Source organism: Pieris napi, chromosome 22 (genome assembly GCF_905475465.1).
Source record: "Pieris napi chromosome 22, ilPieNapi1.2, whole genome shotgun sequence".
Taxonomy (NCBI): Eukaryota; Metazoa; Arthropoda; class Insecta; order Lepidoptera; family Pieridae; genus Pieris; species Pieris napi.
In genome coordinates this window covers 5032186-5059428 of record NC_062255.1, presented here as the reverse complement: position 1 = coordinate 5059428, position 27243 = coordinate 5032186, and the positions used below count along the sequence as shown (strand labels likewise).

Sequence of the window (27243 nt, the reverse complement as noted above, 5' to 3'; positions counted from 1 at the left end):
ATATTCAGTACTTCTGTAGTGGTCAGTCGAGATTTGGAACTTAAACGAAACGAACCTTAAAGTCACATGCCTATTGGTACTACGCCAATAGGTTTTTAATCTTAATATATATAAATTACGTGTCACGTTGTTTGTCCGCTATGGACTCCTGAACTACCGAACCGATATCAATCAAATTTGCACACCGTGTGTAGTTTGATCCAACTTAAAAGATAGGATAGCTTACATCTCAATTTATACCCGCAATATTATTTTATTGCAAAATATTTGTTTATTATTTGATAGTCACAATTCTAACAGATGGCGCTGTGTTGAAAGTACCAACGTTTCACATAAGCTACAATTGAATGGCATAACCACCAAAAAAGCATGGTGGATTGGTGTTCTCCTGCCGTTTCTCTTGCATAGTTTACTCCTATGTTATATAAAAAAAAAAACCTTAGCCACAGCAACGCTTGGCCGAGTCTACTAGTTAAATATATAACTTAATAAGCAACCATCAGGCTGTATATAACGTTGAAACTTTTTTGCTTTTTTTTTTGTTTATGCAATTTTTAAAAATCCTAATCGTTTTGTATTCGGGATTTTTGGGATGATTATTATGATGTAAATTTAACTAGTAAAGAAGTAAAATAGATAAGCAACCAACAGCGCTTTGAGTAGGAGTTATCTTATATATAAAAATAAATCGGGTTTTCCTTCCTGACGCTATAGCTCAAGAACGCACGAACCGATTTCCACGGTTTTGCATTCGTTGGAAAGGTCTCGGGCTCCGTGAGGTTTATAGCAAAGAAAATTCAGGAAAAAATTTAACAGAAGCGGGATCACCAAACGAAATGTTACATAAAACGAAGCCATCTGGTGGCGAAACGGAGTTCGCCGAGTTTGCTAGTGAATCATATAAAAGAGGATATGCACGCCAGCACCGCTCAGATAGCTTTATCACTAGTTTCATTATTATTTTTATTCTCATATATTTTTCGCAAAATATATGTATTTTTAATTGTATTTACCGTTACAATAATACACTATCACGTACTTTATTACTACGATAATTTATTGACACAAGTCACTCACGTTTGGCATCTGTATTTGGATGTTAATGTGACAAGGTTCTATCACACGCAAGGCTTATAAAATGCTCACGAATTGTTTTTAGATTTATACTAGCTGACCTGGCTAACTTCGTTCCGCCCTACAAACTTATAATATCGTTGTTACTTTAATTTAACTTATTTTAGGATTTCATTAATGTTAAGTATTACATTAATACAACTCTTTTGCAAATACAGAAATGTTTTATTGCATGCCATTGCGAAAGAAGAATGGCAGTTTTACACATTAGGCATCTTCTCTCTAGCGTCAATATGGCGATACTGCATGTTAAGCACTTTCTGATATCCAACATCTTTTGATCAGGATCAAAGCATGGTTATGCATCTCCTCATTCACCTCAAGATCGGAATTTCTTGAACTGACACAAATTCGAGGTAAAATGATGCATAGTTTTGTCAACAGATGGCACCATATGGTTTTTGCATTCGTAAAATTTATTTATTTATTAATTGTTATTCGACAACTTATCCGATATTTTATTGCTTATTCTGCTATTCGGGACGGAAACAAATCCAACAAATCAAAAACCATGGCCATCGGTCCAGCCGTTCTCGAGTTATAAGTGTTGTAACAAACACGACTTTCTTTTATATATATAGATGTAACTTTAATTGGGTATGCCGTAAATATAAATTTATTCCTTAAAGTATTATTATTAAATTTTAGTCGATTAATTTGAGTTTTTTATAATTGAGAGTTTACTAAGGCATTTTTGTAATCATCTGCCCATCCTAGTGTTCTGATCTAAAAACTTAGCAAACCAGCACTGATGATCCTTATCCCGTAAGCCTCCTGCCTTTTTGCCGCATATTCAATAAAAACAATATTAATAAAACCATTTTTATCAAATACATTGTACTGGTGGTCACGCCCTGTCCCTGAAAATCGTTGAATCGCCAACACTGATTACATGTCTCGATGAACATCAAAAGGGTTTACACTTCATTGCTCAATTGCTGCCGTATTTTTATAAATTATGTTTATAGGAGATAGTAGTCATTGTGATGTTGGGGTCAGCTATAAAAGCCTGTTTCAATCCAGTACTGGACTTTCAAGCATTTCGGAAATTGCCACTAGGATAACATGTAAAAACACCTTTTAACGAATCATTGGTCTAGTGGTTACTACCCCTGACTGCAAATCCATGGGTCCCGGGTTCGATCCCCGGCTGAGACGAACATCGATGTGATGAGCATTTGTTGTTGTGCTTAGGTCTTGGGAGTTTAAATATGTATTTATATGTCTATCTGTCTATAATATGTATGTATATCCGTTGTCTAGTACCCATAACACAAACTTCACCAGCTTAGCATAGGACTCGGTCAATTGGTGTGAATTGTCTAAAAAAAAAATTTCTGGAGCTCAGATTTCTTTATCTGTTTCGTGAATAGGCAAGTTGATGATCTTATGATGACGGTCTTAGTGAGTCATCACTACACTAAATTAAACTATTTAAATGATTGTTTATTGAGAACTGATTTTTTGAGAATTGAGAATGTTTGGTTCTAGGCCAGATCATATGTTTTCATATGTTCTGATATTTTGGCTTCGACGGTTTAGTTTATTAATTGATATCAATAGATTTACTTTGAATATAATTTATTTAAATGCCTCAAATCGAAATATGTTTTAATTAATTATTATTTAGAAACAACAGTAAAAGTTATTATTTGATTATCGTTATAAGTTAATTGGTAATTAGTGTGATTACTTGACAATATAATAACTTATGACAGCGTTATCAGAGAGAATAATGCAATTATGTTTGTTAATTATAAATTATATATTTGAATCATAGCTTACACTAAAAATCTCTCTTATTTATTATCTACGTGTCAACTGTCACGTTGTTTGTCCGCTATGGACTCCCAAACTACCGAACCGATATCAATCAAATTTGCACACCGTGTGCAGTTTGATCTAACTTAAAAGATAGGATAGCTTACATCTCAATTTATACCCGCAATATTATTTAATTGCAAATTATTTGTTAATTATTTGATAGTCACAATTCTAACAGATGGCGCTGTGTTGAAAGTACCAACGCTTCACATAAGCTACAATTTAATGGCATTACCACCAAAAAAGCATGGTGGTCCCCATGACTGGTGTTCTCCTACCGATTCCCTTGAATAGTTTGCTACTATGTAATATAACAAAAACCTTAGCCACAGCAACGCTTGGCCGGTCTGCTAGTTTTGTATATAAAACAGCAAATACAAGATTGTATCAGAATTAGCACGTACGAGTATGTTTGCAAATTTAGTTGTAAATGTCTGCACGAATTTTTATAAGTCTTACCATAGTTATGCGCACTTTGAACTCGTGCATCGTTTGGTCCCTGGAGGCTGGACACTAATTATTTTTCTTTCTTTGTGTGCAATTAACATTAACTCTACTTCGACGATAAACAATTGACGACGTGTCAGCTAGAGAATGCTGATTACCGACTTAAAACAGATGTTCTACATCTAGGCATTGAGCTATAAATGATGTTGATACTGGAATATTATAATCGCCATTCTATGATAAATTGATTGCCGTTCGACGCTTTCATGACTTATAATAATTATTAATACAGATTGATGAATTATGTAGCAAACAATATGTATTTGTTTAGAAAACAGCTTAAAACAGATAAATCAAAACGCCAATTATAAGGTTTACAGACCTAACAATAATATATCCAGAAAAAAATACATGTTGGGTGTGTATTTGTGTTTGTGAAAATTAAGCATGTGTGTTAAACTCAGCTTAATTTTTTTTATTGTTTAGAAAAACTTACAACCTACTTAACTATAATACAAAATTAATTTTAAATTAAAATGATGACGGCAAAAAATGGAATGGGTGTAGGGTGTGGATGTGTATTTGTGTGTGTTACTAAAGTATGTCATTACAATCGGCTCGATTAAACACACGCTTCAGATGCACACATGCTTGATTTTTATATATTACAAATGTCAAAGTTTTTGTTAATTTATGTGCAAAAAATAAAACTTAATTTCTTAACTTATAAATCTACTCACGTACTTAACTGTTATAAAATTGTTTTGTACGGTCTATTGTTACGACGAGACAGTGCATTATTTTGTATGATAATGACAAGCAGACAAAGTACTATGTTTTACACGAACGAGGAAAAATAAATGTGCAAGATGACAATAAAAATAAGTTTTTCTTCCGCCAAAAAACATCTACGTTTTTTTATAACAAAATGCTTATGTCATATTAGACTATGCTTTTGTGTTAAAAATTTAAAATATTCTTAATCCTTTTTGAAGTTATACTTCTTTAGGTGCATTATGAAAGATTGATGAAAGTGAAATTTTACGATGAGCGCGCACCGTGACACAAAATTAACAGAATGAAGTTGCCCACGGAAGATGCTATTTATTTATTTAATTTTTCAAATGTAAACTGAACTTTATTGACTATAATGACTCCTTCTTCAGTCTTTGATTATTTAATTGTAATTAATTATTTGCATGCAATCAAAAACTATTTTTAATCATGCCAAAGAAGTATAACTTCTTACGCGCGTACATAAGTACACGCACCCTTTTTTAATCCTTTAATTAAGTTTAGCAGAATTCTATTAAAATTCGTTATCGTGAATTAAAGTTTATAGCTAAATGCTTTTTAAATAATTATCATTATATATTCTACCATGAGACATACATTTATGATGCCGGATATTAAATATGTCTACAAAAGGTTTTCGGAAATTCCACATAAGCATAATAAGAGAGACGGAAATATATGACAATATATTCGAAGTTAAATTCATGTGATTTTATAGGTAATATTAAAAGCTTGTAATTCGAAGTGTTTTGTTTAGAATTACATTAATTCATTAAAAGTGAAAACATCAAAGATTTTTTTACATTTGTCTTGCTATTCTACAACACAAAACATTCTTAAAGGATAAAGTTTATGCCTATAGTTTAAGAAAGCTTCGGCCAGTACCAAAAAACCGGTTCGCGATACAGAAAAAGTGATAGTCATCAAAACCTAGCCTTGACTGTTCTTAAACAAGGCATGCCACGAGCACCCAAACCGATTTAAATTTTTCAATTGTGGTTCATTGATAATTCTACTTTGTTTTTGTTCATTTATTTCCCACATAATTCTATTTTTACAGATATTACTAACACGATAATAACTACACAGTAATACTTCGACTTGACTTCAAGTACTTCAAGAAAAGAGTACCATTTAAAGGCCGGCAACGCACTCGCGAGCCCTCTGGCATTGACCATGGGCGGCGGTATCACTTAAAATCAGATGAACCTAATGCCCATTTGCCCCTGGTTTATAAAAAAACTACATAGATAATTCTACACAAAAAAATACATTAAAAAAATATAGATTTTATAACTAATGATATATGATAAGCTATGAACTCAGCCAGTGTACAAACAAATAGGTTTACCACGATAGAAATCTTATTTATTACATGTATCGCTGGCATGAGGCGCCTTGCTAAATAATTTTACTGTTTAACCTAAACCGTCTCTAGTCGGTACCAACTCCGGGGAAACAAATACAGATAATGCAACTTTTTCTACAGCTGGGACACTTTTTGACATCCAACACCTTTTGTCTTCAGTCACCGTGACCACGCACGCTGTAAAGCACGCGAAACGTCGGTTAAAATTATGAAAAATAATTGTAAATACATAACTTAAATCCGGTAAAAAATTGTTTTATTATCAAATGTGTGAAAGTTATGTCAATAAAAGACAATACTAAACCGTCTCTTCATTTTTAGAAAACGAAAGATCGTAATTGAATTGAATACCAGCTCTGTCATTTCACCCGCCTTAATTTGAAAAAATAATCTAAAATATTCTTAAGCACAAGTAGAGTTTAATATCTTATGTCTCCGTTATTCCTCTTCTATTTTTATTATCTCCATTATTAAAGCGTTAATTTCGTTAGCGACAGGATAGTCGCGTTATTAATTAGCGTTAGTTTAAAAGGAATTTGTTTTTTGTCTATTAAACTAAACACTTCCGAATAAGTTAGATTCGCTAATAATTAAATTTGTACATCTTCATTGTAATGCAGATTAGTTATAGAATATCTTGTCATTTTTATTTGCGAATTTGGCAACATTTACTACCCTGGACAGCCTAAAGTCTCAATTCTAAAGGAACTGCATGTTACCAAGACGCTCTCAAGCATTTGTTTCCAGAGCGTGCCATAGAAAAACTTATAATAACAGGGTAAAATTAGACGCAAGGGTTGGTCCTTTTGCTCTATTTTCCGACCGGGTATCACAAAAGCTGGGCACTAACGTTTCTGACGCTTTCACCTAGGTCAGAATCTGCCACAACGAGGTCGGGTGCATCACGACGCTCAGAAGTGAGCAAGCAATCGGAAGTGAACTGTGAAGGATTTGCAATACAAGAGAGATAACAACAAAGCAAGAACTATGGAGGATATAAGGTTTTAAATCTAAATAAAAGTTTTTAATAATACACATGAATATAATATGGCTATTTGTAGTTACAGATCTATGCAAGAAATACTAATCGTAAAATAACATAATCCTTTCACTGAAATCTGACGTAACAACCGATACGGGTCTTGCGAAACGTTTACGTAAAACAGTATATGTCCTACTGGTTCTAATAATTATAGTGATTATTGACGATGGACTGGATATAACAATGTATTATGTTATCATTAAGGCCCAATCCAATATCTTGGAATCTTCTATCCTGTTCCTTTCTTAGCGAATCCTTTCGTATAGCAGTGAGGATATGGAATTACTTCCCGTTCCTATCAGCTCCTTTTGTATCTTCCTTTAAATCTCTGGTGTACAAGCATTACATGACCACGTCGTATCCCAAACTTTCGCGCTAACTGATCTGAAATTATCGTAATTTTCTTGTCCTTCTTTGTTATTGTCCCTTTCTCTGTATATGTTTCAATTGGTTTGCTTTGTTATATTAGTTGTTTTTTGTAAGTAATTTTATGTCTTATGTAGTTTTGCACTTCTTGTCTGGATGAGATCGCTCGAAATCGATAAGGCCGCCAGTTGCCTTCCTTTTTATTACAGTTTTAGAATAGGGGGCAAACTGGTAGAAGGCTTGCCTTATGTTAGTGATACCGCCGCCCATGGACACTCTCAGTGCTGGAGGGCTTGTGACGGTGTCACTGGCCTTGTAAGGATTGGTAAGCTCTTTTCTTGAAGGCAGCTGGTTCTACATAGTGGCAGCAAATACTGCCTTAAAAAACGATCAGTTGTGGAACGCCGGACGTCGAGGTAATACAGGTGGAATTTCGTGTTCTGCCTCGACGTCCGATGATGAAACTCAGCTGCAGGCATTAATCCGGACAACGCCTCTGAACACTCTCCGTGGTAAATGCGGTAGAAGATGCAGAATGCAGAATGGTTTGACAGCTCTTGAAACTAGATTTAAGTTTGACGTTCGAGAATACTGACCTAAAAACATCTCTCACAGACCACGATTGTAGAAAAGTACTCCAAACGATTCGCATTTATATCCGTTTAAAAGTTTTTAATCGCGTTATTAAATAAATCTAGCGTATCTTTAGTTTATTCACTGGAAATGTCAGATCTCCAAACATCTCCAATGTTTACAAACAATGAACGAAAGTATTGCAACTACGTATATAATAAAAATAAAACATTGTTTAATCACTGGTATGTACATTTTCTCCTAATGATTCAAATTATCTAGAACAAGCGAGATTTATGTGCATTAAAGGTGAAACTATAAATAATGCACATAATAGGAGGACATCTGATGTTTAGTGACACCACCCAAATTGACACTCACATTGCGAAGGCCCGCGAGTGCGTTGCCAACCTTTTAAGAATTAGTACACTTTTTTTTGTAGGACCCTAAGTAGAATTGGTTCGGAAATACTTTAGTGGGCAGCTGGTTCAAAGCAAAAACCTTAAAAAAGGCTCAGTTGTGGAATGACGGACGTCGAGGTGATACGGGTGGAATTTCGTATTCTGAATCAACGGACGTCGATAATATAGTCTATGACACTCACAAATAAGGCGGTCCTATTGGTAAAGAGGTAAGAATTTTCAAAATTTAGTAGATCCAGAGATAACGCCACTCACAAACTGTACCTCTTTATAATATTGGTATAGTTAGTACATCAATATAGTGATATAGTAGAATTAACAATAAAACAATTTTTTTTTACCGGATTGAAGTTATGTATTTCCAATTATTTTTATAATTTTAAATTTAACCGACATTTCGCGTGCTTTACATCTTTCAAAAGGTGTTGAATGTCAAAAAGTATCACAGCTGTAAAAAAGGTGTATTATCTGTATTTGTTTCCCCGGAGTTGTTATCGACTAAAAGATGGAGGGTTACGCGATATTTTTTTAAAGTAGAATTAACTAGTGTTAGACTATTAAAATAGCGAAAGTCTTCGCTCGAAAAGTCAAAGATCATTTATCTCCAATCAATTATTGTCTTCTATAGTTTTGTAAAATATCGAAGATTTTTCTAATGCTTAACTAACTAATAAAAAAACGATTAGACGAAGACGTCGGCATTTTATATATTTTAGGTGTTGACGAGGAATACAATTTGAATTGGAATGAAGAAGAACAATATTGATCATATTAACACTCGGTCATGTTGCCAAACAAAACACGCGCCAAAATGTTACGCTAAATTTAATAGATGTCTTAATTTCCGTACATTTCTCGTTTGTACACTTCAACCATATAAAATTTAATACAGAATCAATAAATAAGGACTAGCAATGCTAGATTCGTGGCTGGGCGTGCCATCACCCTAAGGTCATGTGAGCACCATCCTGGAAAACCCGGCATGTCTCCCATAAAACAATAATGTGTGTTAAGCACAAAATATTCAGGTTACTTGCCTATATCTATATATATAAAAATGAAACCCGTTTTAGGTTGTCACGACATAACATGAAAACGAAGTACGAGGATGGTTCTTACGGAGAGAAAAACTAAAAAAAAATAGTGAAAAAGTCTAAAAACAACACTTTTCTATATTCCCATACATAATATTCGTAATAATACTTAAAAGTCAATTTGAACTTTAATACTACCTTCCGGGAAGGTAAATTTTTATTTTTTGACATAATGTATTTGTTGCATTATCAACTTTCTTTTTTTTGTCTTACTAGCTAGACCGGTATCCCAAATAGCAGAATAAGTATTTAAAAAAATAAAGAATCGACTGTTAGGCGGTACGATGTTCGCCAGGCCAGCTAGTAAATATATATGTTAACGTAAAATTGTAAACACCGTTAGATTGTAATCTATCTCGCGAGATTATAAACTGTCGAAAGATTGTGAACCTCAGCGTACTGCTTACAATTTAACGTATTATTATTCGGTAGATTGTACTACACTAAATTAGTTATCATTCAAACTTCTTTGGTCAATTACAGATTAATTTTACTTCCCAACAATTTCATATAACTACCGAATAATAATACGTTAATTTGGAAGCAGTTCGTTCACAATCTTTCGACAGTTTACAATCTCGCGAGATAGATTACAATCTAACGGTTTTTACAATTTTACGGCGACATATATATAACAAACTAGCTGCTCCCGCGATCTTCGTTTCGCCTTAATGTTTTTTTATTAAACTGTTTTTTCCGTGAAATTTTTCAAATTTTCCTCTACTTTAAAACCTTTCTCAGAGTGCTAGTAATAAATAAAAAAACATACTAGAATTAGAAATCCAGCCGTCTTTGATATTTGCGCTTAGCAACATATTTTGCGATTCATTTTTATTAATATAGATAATAACAAAAAAAAGACTCGGAAACCTGAGACACATTACGACAAATAATTTAAATAAATTAACAATTAATAATATAAATTAGTTAAATGTAAATAAAGGTGAGTTTATTCTAATTCCCATAGGAATCAAAACATTGCATGCAACCTGCCATTATCTGCATGACATGCGCACACGCCGCACTGTGCGCTTGCGACATCACTTTCACTCATTAAGCAATGCCAATCTAAGGCCCATTACTACTGTTTTGAACCAAATAAGACCTGTTAATTGTTTTATGTTCTAGTATAAAGCTACTGCTTAGTACCTGATCTGAGGAAAAGGGCTAGTGTCATTAAAGTATAAATAGTCTTATATCATAGGTAGTTTTATATAAAAAAATGAATGGATAAATTTGTATCTTTTACTAAAATTGTAGTGTCCTGTGACCAACCTTTACTGTAAAATTCAAAATTCAAAAAATTCAAAAATCATTTAATCATATAGGTAACACATTGTACACTTTTGACTTGTCAGTAAAAAAATACATATTAATGCTTCTAATTTTACATTTAGTGCCAGTTCTCAAATCAAGGGCGTAGAACGGAAGAGAAGAACTGGCAATAAACTCTGCGCCACTCTTTTTAATCGCCATGTTTTTTTTACACAACGTTTGTAAGGAGCTGCAACCATTACACCATGTTCCACATGAAATTACATTATATATATATTAATAATAATAACATAAATTTAAAAAAACAAAGACTTGTCCTCTATCAGCAGGAGTGAGGAGGCATGGATGTAGTCTGTTAAATTTGGCGGAAAACCTTTTTTAAGTTGTTTTTTGCGAAAAGTCTCATTTATAAACGCATTAGAAGCCTTATTTGTTACTTAGTAGAAATTTTAATGTGAAATGGTAGAAATTAGCTGCCCACGACATAGGGAATCCTAGGGTGGGGGCACGTGCACTCTTTTTAAGTAAGTTATTATTATGTAAAATACAGTTATTCCTTTCTTTTAATTATTTACAAGTCGATACTGGTGCAAGTGCAAGTCATCAATCTACTTGTACACTAGTTTTAAGTTAAATGTATAAATCAGTGGGATCATGTAATGGGTGGATTCGGTCTAAGATTATTTAATTTAAAAAAAGGTTGTACTCTGTTCCAAAGACCCCGGTAGAATGCGGGACGATCCCGCAGCCGCAGTGCTTCCTTATGGCAACCACCCAACAACCAAACAACCCGTTTTAATGGGTATTGCTTACCCAGTCTCTAGCAGAGATTTTGATATGGGTCGAGTCCAAGATACCCGTTAATATCGGGGACAGGGGATGCGCATCTCGGATATCCAACAATAAATATAAAATAATTATATTGAATGTAAGAAGAATTGTTTCGATGAATTGAGTTGATTTGTAATTTCCTGGATTTACAAATACATCAGAATTTAGATGTAGGCGTTCTTCCTCATTGGGATAAGTGCAAGAATTGTATGATTGCACATTTAGTTTGTCTCAGTCTGTATAAAGTTACTGAAGTGATTTCTAGATACAATTATTTCAGATGAATTTAGAACTCTTAAAAACATCGTGTTACTGCGGGTTGATATATAAACTATTTTGTTTTGTTTATAAATCACCGAATAGGTCACTTCAGTCAATTGTCAATGTCATGGTAAATAGACATTCATTAGAAAGTTTGCATTGACGCTAAAAGTACGTTGTTAATTCGATTGCAATATTATTTGGGCGACTTCGCGTTCAGATGAAACTGAACTAAATTGTGTAATTAGTGTGTTGCAAGAAGCCATATTGCAGTTATCGATAAAGTAAATTGATCGAAAAGATTTTATATTCTTAAATTTAAAAGTATAACTACGCCATGTTTTCGTACAAATAAGGTTTGATATCAAAATGATTATAAATCTTAACTCTGCAAAGGAAAGGAGATACTTGACCTTTGTTTTTAAAGCGTATAATTAGTTCGCGATAAAGTAATTACTATTCTGTTAACCGGAATCAAAGTCGTCCTTTACTTTTGAAGGAAGTTATAAAAGTAAATAATTAACAACGGAACTCGTGTGTATTACGCATCCGACTCTTTTTTTTATTTAATAACATAGTGTATGTTACGTTTAAATATCCATATTTATCCCCAATAAAAATAGCTTAATTTGCAGTCAACATTTCAAGTATATTTTAGCATAATTTATCTAGACTTAGATGATAACAAGAACCTAGTATATAAACAAATATATTTGTCGGAGTAATGGCGCTGGTATCAGCTGCCCTTTTCATTATAATTTAATAACATCAAAGTCAAATTAGTTAAAACCATTATATAGTTTATTTGATTTGCCATTAATAAGTCTACAGATTAACAGACTATTTGATAGTCTATAGTATATAGCTATCTATAAATCTATATCTATCTAAAAAAGAATCTGAAAATATTTCATAAATATAAATTTCGAGATTTCATTGAACGAAAATTAAATAAATAGATAATAAATTTTTCGTGAAATATAAGATAAATCCAATGAAAAAATGAATGAAACATAACTCGTATTTCATTTTCTAAGTGATAGGAAATCATATTCGATTATTCTTGCCAATTGGATGGTACTCAAATGATAAGTGCGCATTTCCCCAGTTCAATGACAATGATCTACATGCAACAATGCCTCACATAGAGTGTAAGCATAGATCATTATTATATTCATAGATTGGAGAAATCTTCTACCAAAGGTGACACTTCATGACGCGTTTTGAATACACCTTTATGCATTTCGTACGTGCTTTGCCTCAATTCAATGATTACATTGTATTTCTCTCACAGATTGCAAAATTGTTTAGAAATTTAAACAACTATTAAGTTTGTTTTAACAACTTAAAGTAGAGCATGATGTTAATTAAGGATTTTAAAGTGAAAACCTGTAATGTCAACTAAATAGAAGATATTATTACTGTTTCATAACTAGAATTAATGCTGTCTTAGAATATGTTAGGCAGAAGGCACGGGATGACTTATTAGTGTTACAGTATCTCGCAGTAATTTTACTGAACCTTTATATTATGTGTATTTCAATATTTACTGCAGATGTTAAAATTTTGCCGTATTTACCTGTCTCTGTGTTTTATCCGGTAATATGACGGAGAGTTCAAAAGACCTATTTTTCTTATCACGGCTGCCCGAACGCATAAGCTTAGTTGATCGGGTGATGCTTTGGGCTTTCTCAGGCAACTTCATGGCCACTATGGACATGCTTCGGGACAACCTTCGTCCCAATTTGCGCGTACGCAGCGACATGGACCCGCTAAGTCCACGCTTGCGGACCTCGGGAGCATCTGCGCTGTCCTCGGTACCAGCCATCGCACTGTCACAAATTTCACGGTGTCATCAATCACACAAACTTGACACTTGAGAAAGTTCAGTGATTCACGAGATCCGTCTTTCACAATTGCACTTTTAAATTGTTAATCCGCATCGTAACTGTGCACCGATATCCGAGAGGGCACGGCGGATCATATGGTCACGAAGCCGGTTTAAGACTACTATCCCAGATTTAACGGCTGATAAAAATCAATCGTTTTATAACATAACTGGACTACGTATAAATAACCGATTATGTTGCGTATGTTACGTTTAAATAGGGCGCGTTATCGCGACGCGCGCCAAACTTCGCGAACGACGACTACACTGTATACCTACTGAATACTGACTAGAGGCAAAACGCGAACTCAGCGCATCGTGTGCCGCCCACTCATTTAGTAGAGAATGCGCTACATTTTGCAAATACAATATTGTTTATATGTATTCAAAACGCTGCTTCATATTTTAACAGACTTCAAATTCTTCGTGATTTTTCATTGTAAGCATAGCTCTCTAGTCTGTGGACCAATCTGGTGATCGAATGTCAAACGATTCGGATTCACGGCAAATAGGGCCTATTGAGAGTTTGTTGTAATCAGCTTTCTTTGTGTATTTTAAAGGGATGTATTGTCAATTTGCTTTTGTGCTTATTGCAACATGATAAACAAATGTTAACAACTACCTATATGCAGCAGAATCTAATTACTAATGAGCAGGTATTTTACTGATAAAATGTTAAAACTTATAAAAAGAATAAATTACGGCACATTGTGTGTTACTATGTGGTTCTATTAAACGTACACTAAAAATTATAGCTAGCTTTACGGATATAGCGTAACATGGAGATTTGATTCTCGGCGATACAATATTTGTTTCTACAATATTCATACGATATTATATTTAGATTGGGAATTACCAATTTAAAAATAGTTAAACAAATACGAATACGCAGAAATGTATTATTAATTTAGAAGACTCGGAAAATTTGCTGTGGCTACGATTTTTGCTATATTACATAGTAGTAAACTATTCAAGAGAAAAGGCAGGAGAACACCAATCCACCATACTTTTTTGGTGGTTATGCCATTAAATTGTAGCTTATGTGAAACGTTGGTAATTATTTTGATAAGGATCAATACCTAGGTCCGAATAAAGAGCCTTTTCTAGCGGTGGTATTTTAATAAAAAATAATAATAAAAGGACGCTTATTGTGACGTAACTATAAAAGATAGATACATGCTGTCGCGACAATTTTTATAGATAGTGACGTGTCCTAAAAAATTGTAATACATTATTTTGTTTTATCATTAATAGTTTTCGCAGCGCACACGATTGAAGGATGTTTTTTGTTTATTTTTTTACACCTTGGGTTAGATTATTTAAGTTTTAGTAAGCATACCTATTTTTTTCGAAAATGAAACATAGCCTATGTCACTCGCAAATAGTGTAGCTCGCCAACGGTGAAAGAAATTTTGAAATCGGTCCAGTAGTTTCGGAGCCTATTCATTTCAAACAAACAAAAAATCAAACCTTTCCTCTTTATAATATTAGTATAGATGTAATTTCTTTCACTAGCAAGTCATGTTTTGGATGGATTGATTCTACAATTTCAGCGCATTAAAGCGCTAGTAGTAACAAACAGCAATCGCCTCCACTGTAACCAAAACAAAATAGAATCCTATTATCGAATGTTACTGTATCAAAGCTATGACACTTAACAAATGTTCGTTTGTCTTTACAATAAGCGCTCCCACGAGATTTTTGACATTGATTCAGGACGTTCTCAATCCACTTAACGGGATGTTTTAAGGCTTTAACTATTTGTCTATGAATATTACAACTAACATTTTCGGTAGTTTCGAATATAGCAGTTCTGGTTTGTACTAAGAGATTTGATACCACAGTAAAACAGCTGTAGAGCACTAACATTAATTATTTATTTACATCACGATATAAAAACCATTAATAACATATATAATTTTTAAAGAAGGCCTTTTTTTCGCTATTTAGCAATCTCTTCCAGGCAACCCTAGTTTACATCCACTACTTAATTGGAAAGCACTAATAGAAGAACATACATGGTCGCTCAGTTTTCATATAATTAAATATTTTTTTAATTATTATTAGTAGGTTAAGAATATTGTAAATACTCTATATTTGTGTGTTGGAAATAAATTTATTTAAATGTTTGCTATACATATATACATTATACATAAGGTAGCAAAATAAAAATATGGGTATGTACTTGGAAGCCTTTTGTAAAAAAAAACATTGGTGAGTGAAGGGATTTATTGCCAGTTCTTCTCGTCTGTTCTTCGACCTTGATTTGAGAACTGGCAGTTAATGTAAATTTAGAACCACCAATTTTATTTTACTGACGTTCATAAGTGTACTTTAAGTTTCAATGAATAAATGGTATTTTCATTTTTATTACAAATTATTGCATAATTTATAACTTTTTTTAAGCGTTGGGTTGCCTGGAACTAATAGCTTGACACTGATAACAACGTAGTGCAAATGTAATTTTTTAAATTGTTTTCTTGTGCAATAAAATGATAAATATAAAATATTTCCTTCCGTTACCTAGATTTATCAAACCGTTCTTCAATATTAACGCTCCATTATCATAATCTGTCCATAGAGTTTTGCTTGCTTAAACACGAAAAATAACTTTTCTACTTTGCTTACGTCTTTGGTCTTTTTGAAGTCAATGAAAGGTATCTTCTCCCGAAGCCGCCTGTTTTTTTTTTTTATAAGACAATTCACACCAATTGACCGAGTCCCATGCTAAGCTGGTGAAGCTTGTGTTATGGGTACTAGGCAACGGATATACATACATATTATAGATAGATAGACATATAAATACATATTTAAACACCCAAGATCTAAGCACAACACCAAATGCTCATCACATCGATGTTCCTCTCAGCCGGGGATCGAACCCGGGACCCATGGATTCGCAGTCAGGGGTACTAACCACTAGACCAATGAGTCGTCAACGTCTTTATTCAGTGTCTAACTCAAGTCGACAATTTTGTAACTTTTTTAATTTGATACTATTTTCTTCGTCTAGCTTCTTTATTACAGTTAACATAATACCTGGGTTATTTAACGTTGCTATTGTTTCCATAATATTCTTAACATATCATTTTCAAGGTAATCATGTACCCACATAACTAACCTGTAATATAGTAAAGTTATGTACGAACAAAACACTACTAGATTATTCTTGCAAACTATAATTGAACATAGAAAGAATCTCGATATATCTCATATCGAAATCCATTACACAGCTTCGGAACATAAAACCTCAGAACTGAAGGTGAAAGTTCTTTTAATCTGGTAAACAATCAATGAAGCAGAGACAAAATTATGGTTATACCAAAAAAATACCAGTGACGCTACAACATTTTTAGGTCTGGGCCTCAGATTTCTGTATCGGTTTCATGATTTTTTGTCAATCTAATAGGTTGGTAGGTGATGAGCTTGTGCTAAATACACGCCATCGACTTTTTGGGTCTAATGCAAGCCAGTTTCCTTCACCCTTCGGCGTTCAAGCGAATATGCGCACATACAAAGAAAGACCATTAGTGCACAGCCGGGGATCGAACCTACAACCTCAACCTCATGACAGTCGACTAGGCTAACACTGCTTCAATCATTTATAAGGTTTATTATTATTTAAATTATTTTATGTGCAATAAACTGTTAAATACTACATAAAATGTTTCTTTTAATATGACATATTTGATAATGATGATTCTAAACTTAATATTAATAAAACCCTTGAACCTAAAGTAAGCATACTAAGAGAAAACAAAACATGGTGTTTTCATAGCATGAGTTATTCATTTCCATTGGTGCACAGTCGGGGATCAAACCTACAACCCCAAGGATCAGACGCACGCTGAAGTCACTTAGCCAACACTGCCCACCTTATACCGTAAAACTAAGTTATAATCTACATACTGTTGTTCAAACTTTGTAGATTATGTCACAAAACATAGACAATCTTTTTGCAAACATTGACAAATACCGTGAGAATTTTGACAAGTTGTCTCGTTCCAACAGTGATGTATAAATAATATTTTTTTTATATTTTATTTTAAAATTGCTTTCCGATATAGTTAAAATGCAGTAAGTATTGTCGAGAAAACAGTTCAAGTATTTAACGAGGTTACATTGACGTAACTTACCTTGCAGTTCACTTACAAGTTACCATTTCAATGAATATTTTCCATACTTTATTTTCATACAATTTAAGCCTATTCACATCGTGGAAATTTAAAAGACTTTCAAATACACTAACAATGTGACAATAGTAGAGGGATTAGATTTGCGTGCCATAATGCGCCGAGAACAAAAGTTATAAATAAAGTCAAAAGCCAAGTAAGAGCTTAAAAAATTAATTCTCATGCATAATTAGGTATTTAACCTTACAACTTTCTAACTGCGTGACTAAATAAAAGTGTAACCGCAATAATTAAATTAGAGTTAGTTTCCTCTTTTTTTTTTTTTTGGAGTTTATGGCCTGGTATCCAGACCTTTAGGCCAATTACTTTCCTCTTAGTTAGTTAAAGCCACAGAACAACATAAACGTATTGTCTTCGCTACACAAAATGCGGTTTGCGACATAACACTCCGACCTTCGACTTTGCACATTGACTTGATTCTAGCAACTTTCAAACAATACATCTTACTAACCAGTATAAGTAGGCGTTTATGTATAAAACAGTTATTATTTATAGTAAATATAATTGCTTATTATGTACACAAAAAGACTTTTCAACTGTGATCGAAAAATCTCAAGTTTGCTGTACTTTATTTGGATTAATATTAAGCTTAGTTTATTGCCAGTTCTTCTCTTCCGTTCTACGCCCTTGATTTGAGAACTGGCATTTAATGTATTTTTTTTTACATTAAAGGAGTCACATTTTACAATCTAAAACTAGATTTCCGAGGGAGGGAAAAAGGAAGATATGTTAAGAATTTCTATGAATTGAATTGTCATTAATGTGTCGAAAATTAATACAATTTTTTTTTTAAATTTATTTCTTCGATAATAAAAACACGTGGCATTTAATTTTTACAATTCGTTATGTGAGATTTCAATAAATTACTTTGCATAAAATATAAAATACTTCATAAATTCTCATTACGAAATTTTAATTTTAAAAATAGAATTTCTATAAGGTAATTCGCCCTTCTCACTCTCTCTCAATCGGTCTCGATCGTTCTCTCCCTTTTCTTCGACAAAAACGCTGCACATCTTCGTGACATTACGTATATTATTATTGCGTTTCATCCGTATATGTTTACCCTCATGCGCCTAAAGAAGTTTTACTTCAAAAAATATCGATACATGTATGTAACATTTCCATAGCCATTTTACCTTCGAATCAGCTTCCGGTATAAAATTTAATCGTGGCAGTTTCAAATATTTTATTACTGCAAGGTACTTTTAGTAATGGAGTCTGAAGTTTGATGTCGTGAACAACAACTTGACCATCCCATATCGTTTAATTTTAAAACCTTTTACTAATTATGCATTTCTTTTTATTAGTAAGTTTTATTATTACTTTAAATTATGGTGCCTTTATTGTACCAATGTGCAAAGCTTTTAAATCATACTTTACACGTTTTATTTACACACATATTTTAGTATTCTATAAATAATTAAATTCTTTGCAGGGAACCTCAATCAACTTGGAAGAGTGATAGTGACTGGAAAGCAAGATATTACAAGTTATACTCATCTCGAGGTCTATCTATGTTAGTAACGTTTCTTGATTATTATATAGCTCTGTATAGTATTGCCACTATGCAAGGTGTTGGTACAATGTAATAAAAGGCATATAGATATAGAAAATTTTATTTGATCCAGCCACAATTTCTAGCGGAACAAGCGATCAGTATCTATCTATTTATTTATTAAGTTTACTACATCATACAAAGTACTACTACGGCATATTTTACAAAATCTTACATCTAAAATGTATGACAATAAAAGTAAACATCCGTATCACCTCGACGTCCGTCGTTCCAGAACTGAGCGTTTTCTAAGGCATTTTTTGCCACGCACCACCACTATGTGGAACCAGCTGCCCACAGTAGTATTTCCGAACCAATTCGGCTTAGGGTCCTTCAATAAAAGAGCGCACCAATTCTTGAAAGGCCGGCATCGAACTCGAGAGCCTTCTGGCAATGTGAGTGTCCATGGGCGGCGGTATCACTTAACATCAGGTGAGCCTCCTGCCCGTTTGCCTCCTATTACATTAAAAAAAAAGTGTTAAATTTTTTTTTATATAGGTATATAGTAGTATCGTCAAATTCAGTAAAAATCCTATATTAATATAGCTTATTATTGGTCGTGGATAATTTAGCGTAACCCTTGAATACTTTGAATATTTTAGCTTAAAGTCCCTTTTAAATCAAGTATGGTACTTACTGATAAGAAGTATTTAAATTTCCTAAAATAAGTTTCACTTCCGTTAGCCTACCAGTAGACATTATTATTACAAATTTGACTGTTTCTAACCCGAAACAATTTTTTAGCAATTCGATCCCGTGACGTGCGTAAATCAAAATTCAGAGGCGATTTTTAATATAAATAATAATGTCTTTATTATAATAACAATGCATAACATTGTGAAAGATTTGGGAACCCTTTAATAAAAAATACCTGTGTCAGGGTTCCCAGCTCACACATAACTTAGTTTGCCTGTATATTGACTCTTTAGAAACAGCCTACGATCAAAGGGATTCTAAGATCAAATTATTATAACAAAGCGAATACAAGCGTCTAAAACTATTTCGAAAGACCTTCTTTGGACCACTGACTCAATATGTTCAGATGATATTTAAATCAGTACCTGTTTTATGCCAATTATTTAGTTCATGTAGCCGGACACCAAGGCCAATTGTCCACAAGTTGTCTCAACAAATAACCTCTTACATGACTCACGCGTGATTCATCTATATTAAGTCAAATGTTAAAGATGTTTAATCACAAATACACTATTGGGATTTAGTTTCTGCGAAAACAATCGGTTACTAGAAACATTCGGAAGGAGTCATAAGTTCCGTCTCAGCTTCACACTTATGGGCAGTTTTTAAATATTTTAGAAATAAACTTAGCATATTGTACTCAGAGATAATTTAGCACAGTAAAATCATTTTATAAATGGACTCAGTAGTTTTCTAAGTTTATTCGTAGCAAACATAATTCTTTATAATATAATGTTTAAATAACTTTATTTCTCATTACAACAAATATATTTTTATTTACATGAGAAACTTAATATGTATATACGAGCAGTGTTGGCGTAGTGGCTTCAGCGTGCGACTCTCATACCTGAGGTCGTAGGTTCGATTCCCAGCTGTGCACAAATGGACTTTCTTTCTATGTGCGCATTTAACATTTGGTGAAACTGTGAAGGAACACATCGTGAGGAAACCGACATGTCTTAGACCCAAAAAGTCGATGGCGTGTGTCAGGCACTGGAGGCTGATCACCTACTTGCCTATTAGATTTAAAAAATGATCATGAAACAGATTCAGAAATCTGAGGCAAAGACCTAAAAGAGCTTGTAGCGCCACTGATTAAATAATTGTACACCCTCATACTTAATAGATTTCTTCAAATAATTTGTAAGCGGCAAGTATAGATAACGTCAATATCAATACTATTTAAATACTATCTTAACGTGAGGGTCGGTACAGGGTATACAATACCCTATGCCCCCTTTCTGTATTTGTTCCGTGGTAATTTCTAATAGGCATGTAAGTGATCAACCTGTGTGTTCTGTACCTGACACATACCGTAGACATTTTTATCACGATGTTTTTCTTCATGGTACTAGCGAGTGTTAAATGCACACAGAAAGTCCATTGGTGCACAGCCGGGGATCGAACCTACATCCCCAGGGATGGGAGTCGCACGTTGAACACTGCAACCATTGGCCAATTACATTTATAATACGAAGGTATTACTAATATTTCAGCCAGAAAGAGGATCCACCACGTCGTATATCATTCTTGAACAATGAGATATCTCCCTACGCCTCTCTTCTTATGAAATTACGAGCGAGCAACGAAGGGTCCATGACTTCGACGTTACCAACCCCACCATACTTCAGATCCCTAATGTCACAACAAAGTGAAAGTAACCGAAGTCAGTGAGTGTCATTATATAATTTGAATTATGGATGTGACGGAAGTGCGATTTCACTACGATATTTGAATGATATGGTATCGGTAGGAATTCGGAAAAATTTTGGCCTGGTGGGAAAGTTGGTATATTTTCCGGAACACACGTTGTTTATTTAAATATATTTTTCACCGATAAATTGAAGTTAGCGTAAGCATATTTTTTTTTTATGTAATAGGGGGCTCACCTGGTTAAGTGATACCGCCGCCCATGGACACGCACATTGCCAGAAGGCTCGCAAGTGCGTTGCCGTCAGGGCTTGCCCACGGGGCCATTTAGTAATATCAACTTTGACCGGGTGTCGTGGTTGTTGGTGGCGGGCAGACCCCCAGTTTTTTTATATAATAGGGGGGCAAACGAGCTTGCGAGACGTCCAAAAAGGGCAGTCATCGCAGCCCATAGACACCCATTTTTAGTGGGTGCGTTGCCGGCCTTTGAGGGAGGAGTATACTCGTTTTTTGTCCGGTTGTCCCGGGAGAGCTCAGCTGACCATTAAGAATATTAAGAATTTACTTTTATATTTACCATAGATAACTAAAATATAATTATAATGATTAACTAATGTTATGTCATAGACGTTAATGCAATATTTGTTAATTAATCAGTTGATACAGAAACGAGACAAAATTATTTTACCTACAAATATTTGCTTCGAAGCTTTTCAATCGTTATCTATCACGAAGAAAGAGCCGTCTGAGCTGTGTCTTAAACTAATATTTAATTTATCTAGCACGAGTCTTATTGTCTAGCTTTATCAAATAATTGTCTTGGATATTGAATCATCAAAAAATAAAAAAAAATCTTTTTCATTTCTAGAAACAACACTTTCAATCTTATTTTATGATTATTATTTGTGTATACATCATATAATTATATCCTAAAAGTTAATAATAATAATAATAAAGCCCGTTTTATTTCCAATCATGACAAAAACAAAATATTATAATATGCAGCTTGGATTTTTTTTTTTTTTATAAATTCTTTTTCTTTTGCTTGTTATCCTATATCCTAGGTTCCATCAGTGCCGTCGATCGGAACCCCTTCTCGGGTAAAGGCCTTCTCCAGCTTTTTCCAACTGACTCTGTCTCTCTTTCTCCATTCGTTTCCTGCTACCGCTTCCATTTCTTCTATCCCCTTTTTTTTTTGGGCAACCTCTTCTAATTCTTCCCCTTGGTACTTTCCATATATCTGTGTATCTTGCTATATGCCCCGCCCATTGCTACATCTGTTTTAGGGCACGATATAAGGCATCTATAACTTTTGTTCTTCGTCTTATTTTTTCGCTTTTAATTTTATGTATCCTAAAAGTTAACAGTACGTTATTTTTAAAAAATACAACTGGCTGGGGACTTTGTGCAAATAGATAACGCACACAAAGACATATTACGATAGAATGCAAATTTGTACTATCGTTCATCTGCAGTCTGCACCTTTAACGCTTTATCGGACTAAATTTTATTTTTATTTTCTCTATAATTTAACTTTTTTATAGACTATGTGTTTATTCCTTAGATCAGAAAACTCCTGTTTAGACACACTGCTTCTAAATATGGTGCGATCTCAAAGCAAAGAAATACGCGACGAAGTTCAAGACAGGACACCTGCTTTACCCAGTGAAAACCTTATACAAGAGTAAGACATTAATTTAAGTATGAGAAAGTTAATGTACACACGTGTTGCCAGACGAAAATAAAAGTTACCTGTAATGGTAGTATTGCCATTTAGTTTTATCTTTTATTTTATTATTACTTGTATCAATAATGTTAATAAATATTATATTTATTTGATGTCATAGTATATTTTTTATATTACATAGAAGGAAGATATAATTACTTTTCAGCATTAAGATCTTGGGCGTCAATGGGACTACACAAAACGAAAACATGACATGCAGTATTCGAATGAATTTATAATAATAAACTATAAAATATAATTTCAAAAAAAACCCAAAAAGTATCGTAAAATTTGGGTTCCATTTTTAAGCTATCCAGTATTTTAGCTTTTGATTTCTAATATTTTTGTATCAGGCCGTTTAACGAGCCATGCATCCATGGGTTGAGTCTGCGCATGACTGATCGCAGTGTATCTCGCTCACGTTTTTCTCGAATTTCCACACGTCGCGACATGGATATACCTTCTATACTGGCATTTAGCGCTACTGATGACACACCGGTAAGATAATGAGATAATAATGAAATAATATTTACATCAAAGACAGGTAATAATTCGATTAACAATCGATGTTAAAGCGCGATCTTACTGCTAAGAGCAGTTTCTGCTAGACGTAATTGTTAGTGTATGTACAGGGTGTCCCGTGGCAGATTTAGGATTTCTTAATTAAATTAAAGAATGTTATTATTTTAGAATATACATATATTTGTCATAAAAAGAAAGACGAGACCTGCGGATTTTATTTTTTGAAAATCACTCCGTCCAAATGTTTTCCATCGCGACGTACACACTCGCGGAATCTTTCGAGAGTATTCTGAGTGACGTGCTGCAAAACTGACCGAGGAATAGCATTCACTTCTCGCACGATATTTTCTTTTAAATCCGATAGATCTGTCGGGTTACTGTCGTACACTTTTCCCTTTAAGTAACCCCATAAAAAAAAATCTAATGGGGTGAGATCTGGCGATCTGGGTGGCCATGCGATGTCCCCAAATCGGCTTATCAATTTTCCGGGGAATTCTTCGCGAAGGAGGCTCATGGTGGCTCTTGATGTGTGAGGCGTGGCGCCATCTTGTTGAAACCACGTATGAGAGCTGTTCGATGGATGTTCTCTATGTTTCGGTATAAAATACTCACTAAGCATGGGGCGATAGACATCACCATCAACAGTTACGGTTGCTCCACGAGAATTTTCAAAGAAAAACGATCCAATTATTCATTGACAGAAAGAGCTGCCCAAACAGTTACTTTTGGGCTATGCAATGCTGTTTGGTGTTTCAATCGAGGGTTTTGTCCTCTTGGCGCCCAATAGCGACAGTTTTGTTTATTGACAAAGCCATTCAAATGGAAATGAGCTTCATCACTAAACGAAATGGTGTTAACAGATCGGAATCGACTTAACATGTTATCACAGAACTCTTTGCGTTCTCTGAAGTCATTTGGTTTAAGTGCCTGTACCAATTGGATCTTGAACGGATGGAATTTAATGTCCAAGCTTAAAATACGGTGCACCGTGGTTTTTGGAAGGCGCAAACTTGACGCTCTCTTACGCACTGACTGGCGGGGATTTTCTTGCACACTGTTTGCACGCGTTCAATGTTTTGTGCAGTCCTTGACGTTCGGCTAGGACCTGATCTTGGCTCGTTAACTATTGAACCTGTTGCACAGAACTTCTGGACCCACGTCTTAATCAAACTTTCCCTCGGTGCTTCACTTAAGCGACGAATATTGTAGTGAGAACAAAATCTTCGGCGACCAACAGTGCACGATTTATTAGCTTCAAAATACGCTTCAACTGCGAAAGCATGGTGCGCGCTAGTCCACTGCGACATCGTTATTGAACAATCCGCACAATTGCAGCGCCAAACTGTAACCTCTCCCTGGTCCCCCGCGCAACCGTTAGAAAAATATTCGAATTTCAAATCCTAAATCTGCCACGGGACACCCTGTACATGTACGCCGTATTATGAATTGTTATGAAGAAATTATCTTTTCTCGCCTCCAAGTCTCCTTTTTATCATTTACTTCATTTTTTTCTGAATATTTCCTGTTTGGATATCGTTTTTTGCTATCTATTTAGCGAGATTAAGGAAGCCGTCAATCAGAACGCAATTGTCGTTAAAAGATACAACTAGACAATGCAAGACTTTATTTCAACAGCCTTTATTATTTTCTCAAGTGCTCTGTATATCACAAAACACACACAAACAAAACTATGTATATACATCAAACACTGACATATATACAATAACTTAACTATGTATAAATAGGCCCCTGTTGAAATACCAGCGTTCCAAAAGCCAGCTTCACCGAAAAAAGAAGAGAGACCAAAATGGTCCATCCGTCGCTCAGTATGCCCTGTCTGTTCCCAAAAATGGCGAGACCGCAGCGCCCTTAAAAATATAAGAGCTTCAGGTATATAACCTTTAATAATATTATACAGTTTATACTGCGTTTCTTCTAAAAGGACTCAATCTGACTGTTATACAGGTAACTAATTGCCCCTGCGAACTTCGTTTTTAATGCCTAGCATACAGTTTTAGTACATACCAACATGGAACATTTTGCTATGCTACCCCAGAGTCTGTTCGGTTTTCCGGAATGAAAACTTTTTAGGTTTATTGTGATTTTTCTCTGTATAAACCTCACAGTACAAGTTAAAAGTTCTTAACTATCAAATAAAAAATAGGGTGTTGATTGTAGCGGGTAGATGGAAATTAAGAGTTGTATATATTTTTGTATGCTGTATCATAAAAAAAAAAAACAAAAAATTTGGTCTAAAAAATCAAAAAAAATTGGGGTGGGCACCAGTTATCACTTAGGAGTTTGAAAGATTGACAGTAGCCGATTCTCAGACTGAATATGCAAAAGTAATTTCATAAGAATCGGTCGAGCCGTTTCGGAGGAGTATGTGAACGAACATTGTGACACGAGAATTTTATATATTAGATTAATAATTTTCATACCTAACAGAATTATTTCCAAAGCCAATACGGTTGGCCTTCGACACAGCAAAGGCAATGCTTGACAGAATCGCAGGGCTGAATTATTTTTATGCGTTGTAAACGCAATGCCAAGACATATCGGTAGTGTTAGCAAGATGGTTTCATAATTACATTATCTCTTTCATCGTAACGGTGTAATGTTTACGAAGCTATCTAATCAAATATAATTTATGTATATATGGGAACTATGTACTTATGAAATCCTCAGTATAACAAATATGAAGCACATTTTGTTTTAATGGAACACCTATAGGCTCGTGTATAATATAGGTGTAAATGGTTTTTCAGGTCTTAAAAGAAACTTAACGAACGATCTACCATCAGTAATTGCTCCAGCGCGCCTGAGAGCAGCTGCAACAACAGGATAGTACGTACTTCTTAAATCAATCCTTCATTTGAAAGTTTTAAACAAATATGTAATGACGTTGTGGTTTATGACATTTTCCTTTGAATAATTGTAATGTAGAGGGAGGATGAAACTTGCTGAGTTTCTTGCCGGTTCTTCTCAAAACAAGGCCTCCTAGTAGTTTTGCGAACGGATGGCGTAGTCTTGCTCTTTCGCGAATTTTGTTACGTTATTGACATTCAAAAGCATGCCCTAAGACGTATCTAAACTGAATAAACGTATTTTGATTTGATTGATTGATTTGAATAAAACATTTTACAATGCGTCATTTGTCACTGTCATTTTTTGTAGTTGAATAATTTGTTTTACCTCTACAGTATTTCCCTTTTATTAAGGGTATCAAAGAATCAGCGACTTAACTCATTGTTTTTCAGCACACCACGGCCTATACCAGCAGCGGAAGACAACATCGGCCTTGTCTTAGGAAGTTTTAGAAGCTCCAGTAATTCATGGCAGTTGACGAGGGCCAGAAAGTTCCGTATACCAAAACCTCGCCAACCACCACCAGAAGCTTTAGCTCCAATCAGTTCAACTGCTCCAACCGCTAAAAAAGACTTAGATTTACGCGTTGATCGCTTTCTTGCTACGCAATGTTAAACTTTAGAATCTTTGCCATTTGGTTTTATGTAGGATAATTAGAACCCATTTTTATATTTACCTAGTATAGATACAAATTCAAGTTGAAAACTAT

The 27243-nt window shown here is 34.3% G+C and overlaps 2 protein-coding genes across 3 annotated transcripts in view; one reads left to right on the top strand and one right to left on the bottom strand.

Annotated features, from left to right (window-relative positions):
* The window catches only part of LOC125060685, a 142136-nt gene extending 128593 nt beyond the window's left edge, over positions 1-13543 (bottom strand). The window contains exon 1 of the mRNA XM_047665680.1: positions 13013-13543. Coding sequence (XP_047521636.1) covers positions 13013-13261 — 249 coding nt within the window. The 5' untranslated portion in view covers positions 13262-13543. The remainder of the gene's footprint in view (positions 1-13012) is intronic.
* A 3740-nt stretch (positions 13544-17283) lies between these two features.
* LOC125060664 lies at positions 17284-27216 on the top strand. 2 transcript variants are annotated; one of them, XM_047665657.1, is made up of 8 exons: positions 17286-17398; positions 18953-19033; positions 21265-21438; positions 22983-23102; positions 23498-23642; positions 25412-25556; positions 26435-26513; positions 26927-27216. In XM_047665657.1, the coding sequence occupies exons 1-8, from the start codon at positions 17394-17396 to the stop codon at positions 27147-27149; spliced, it is 972 nt and encodes a 323-aa protein (XP_047521613.1). In that variant the 5' UTR covers positions 17286-17393; the 3' UTR covers positions 27150-27216. The 2 variants fall into 2 exon arrangements, with proteins under 2 accessions (XP_047521614.1, XP_047521613.1); XM_047665658.1 differs by lacking the exon at positions 21265-21438 and having other exon boundaries at positions 17284-17398.
* Positions 27217-27243: the final 27 nt, after the last annotated feature.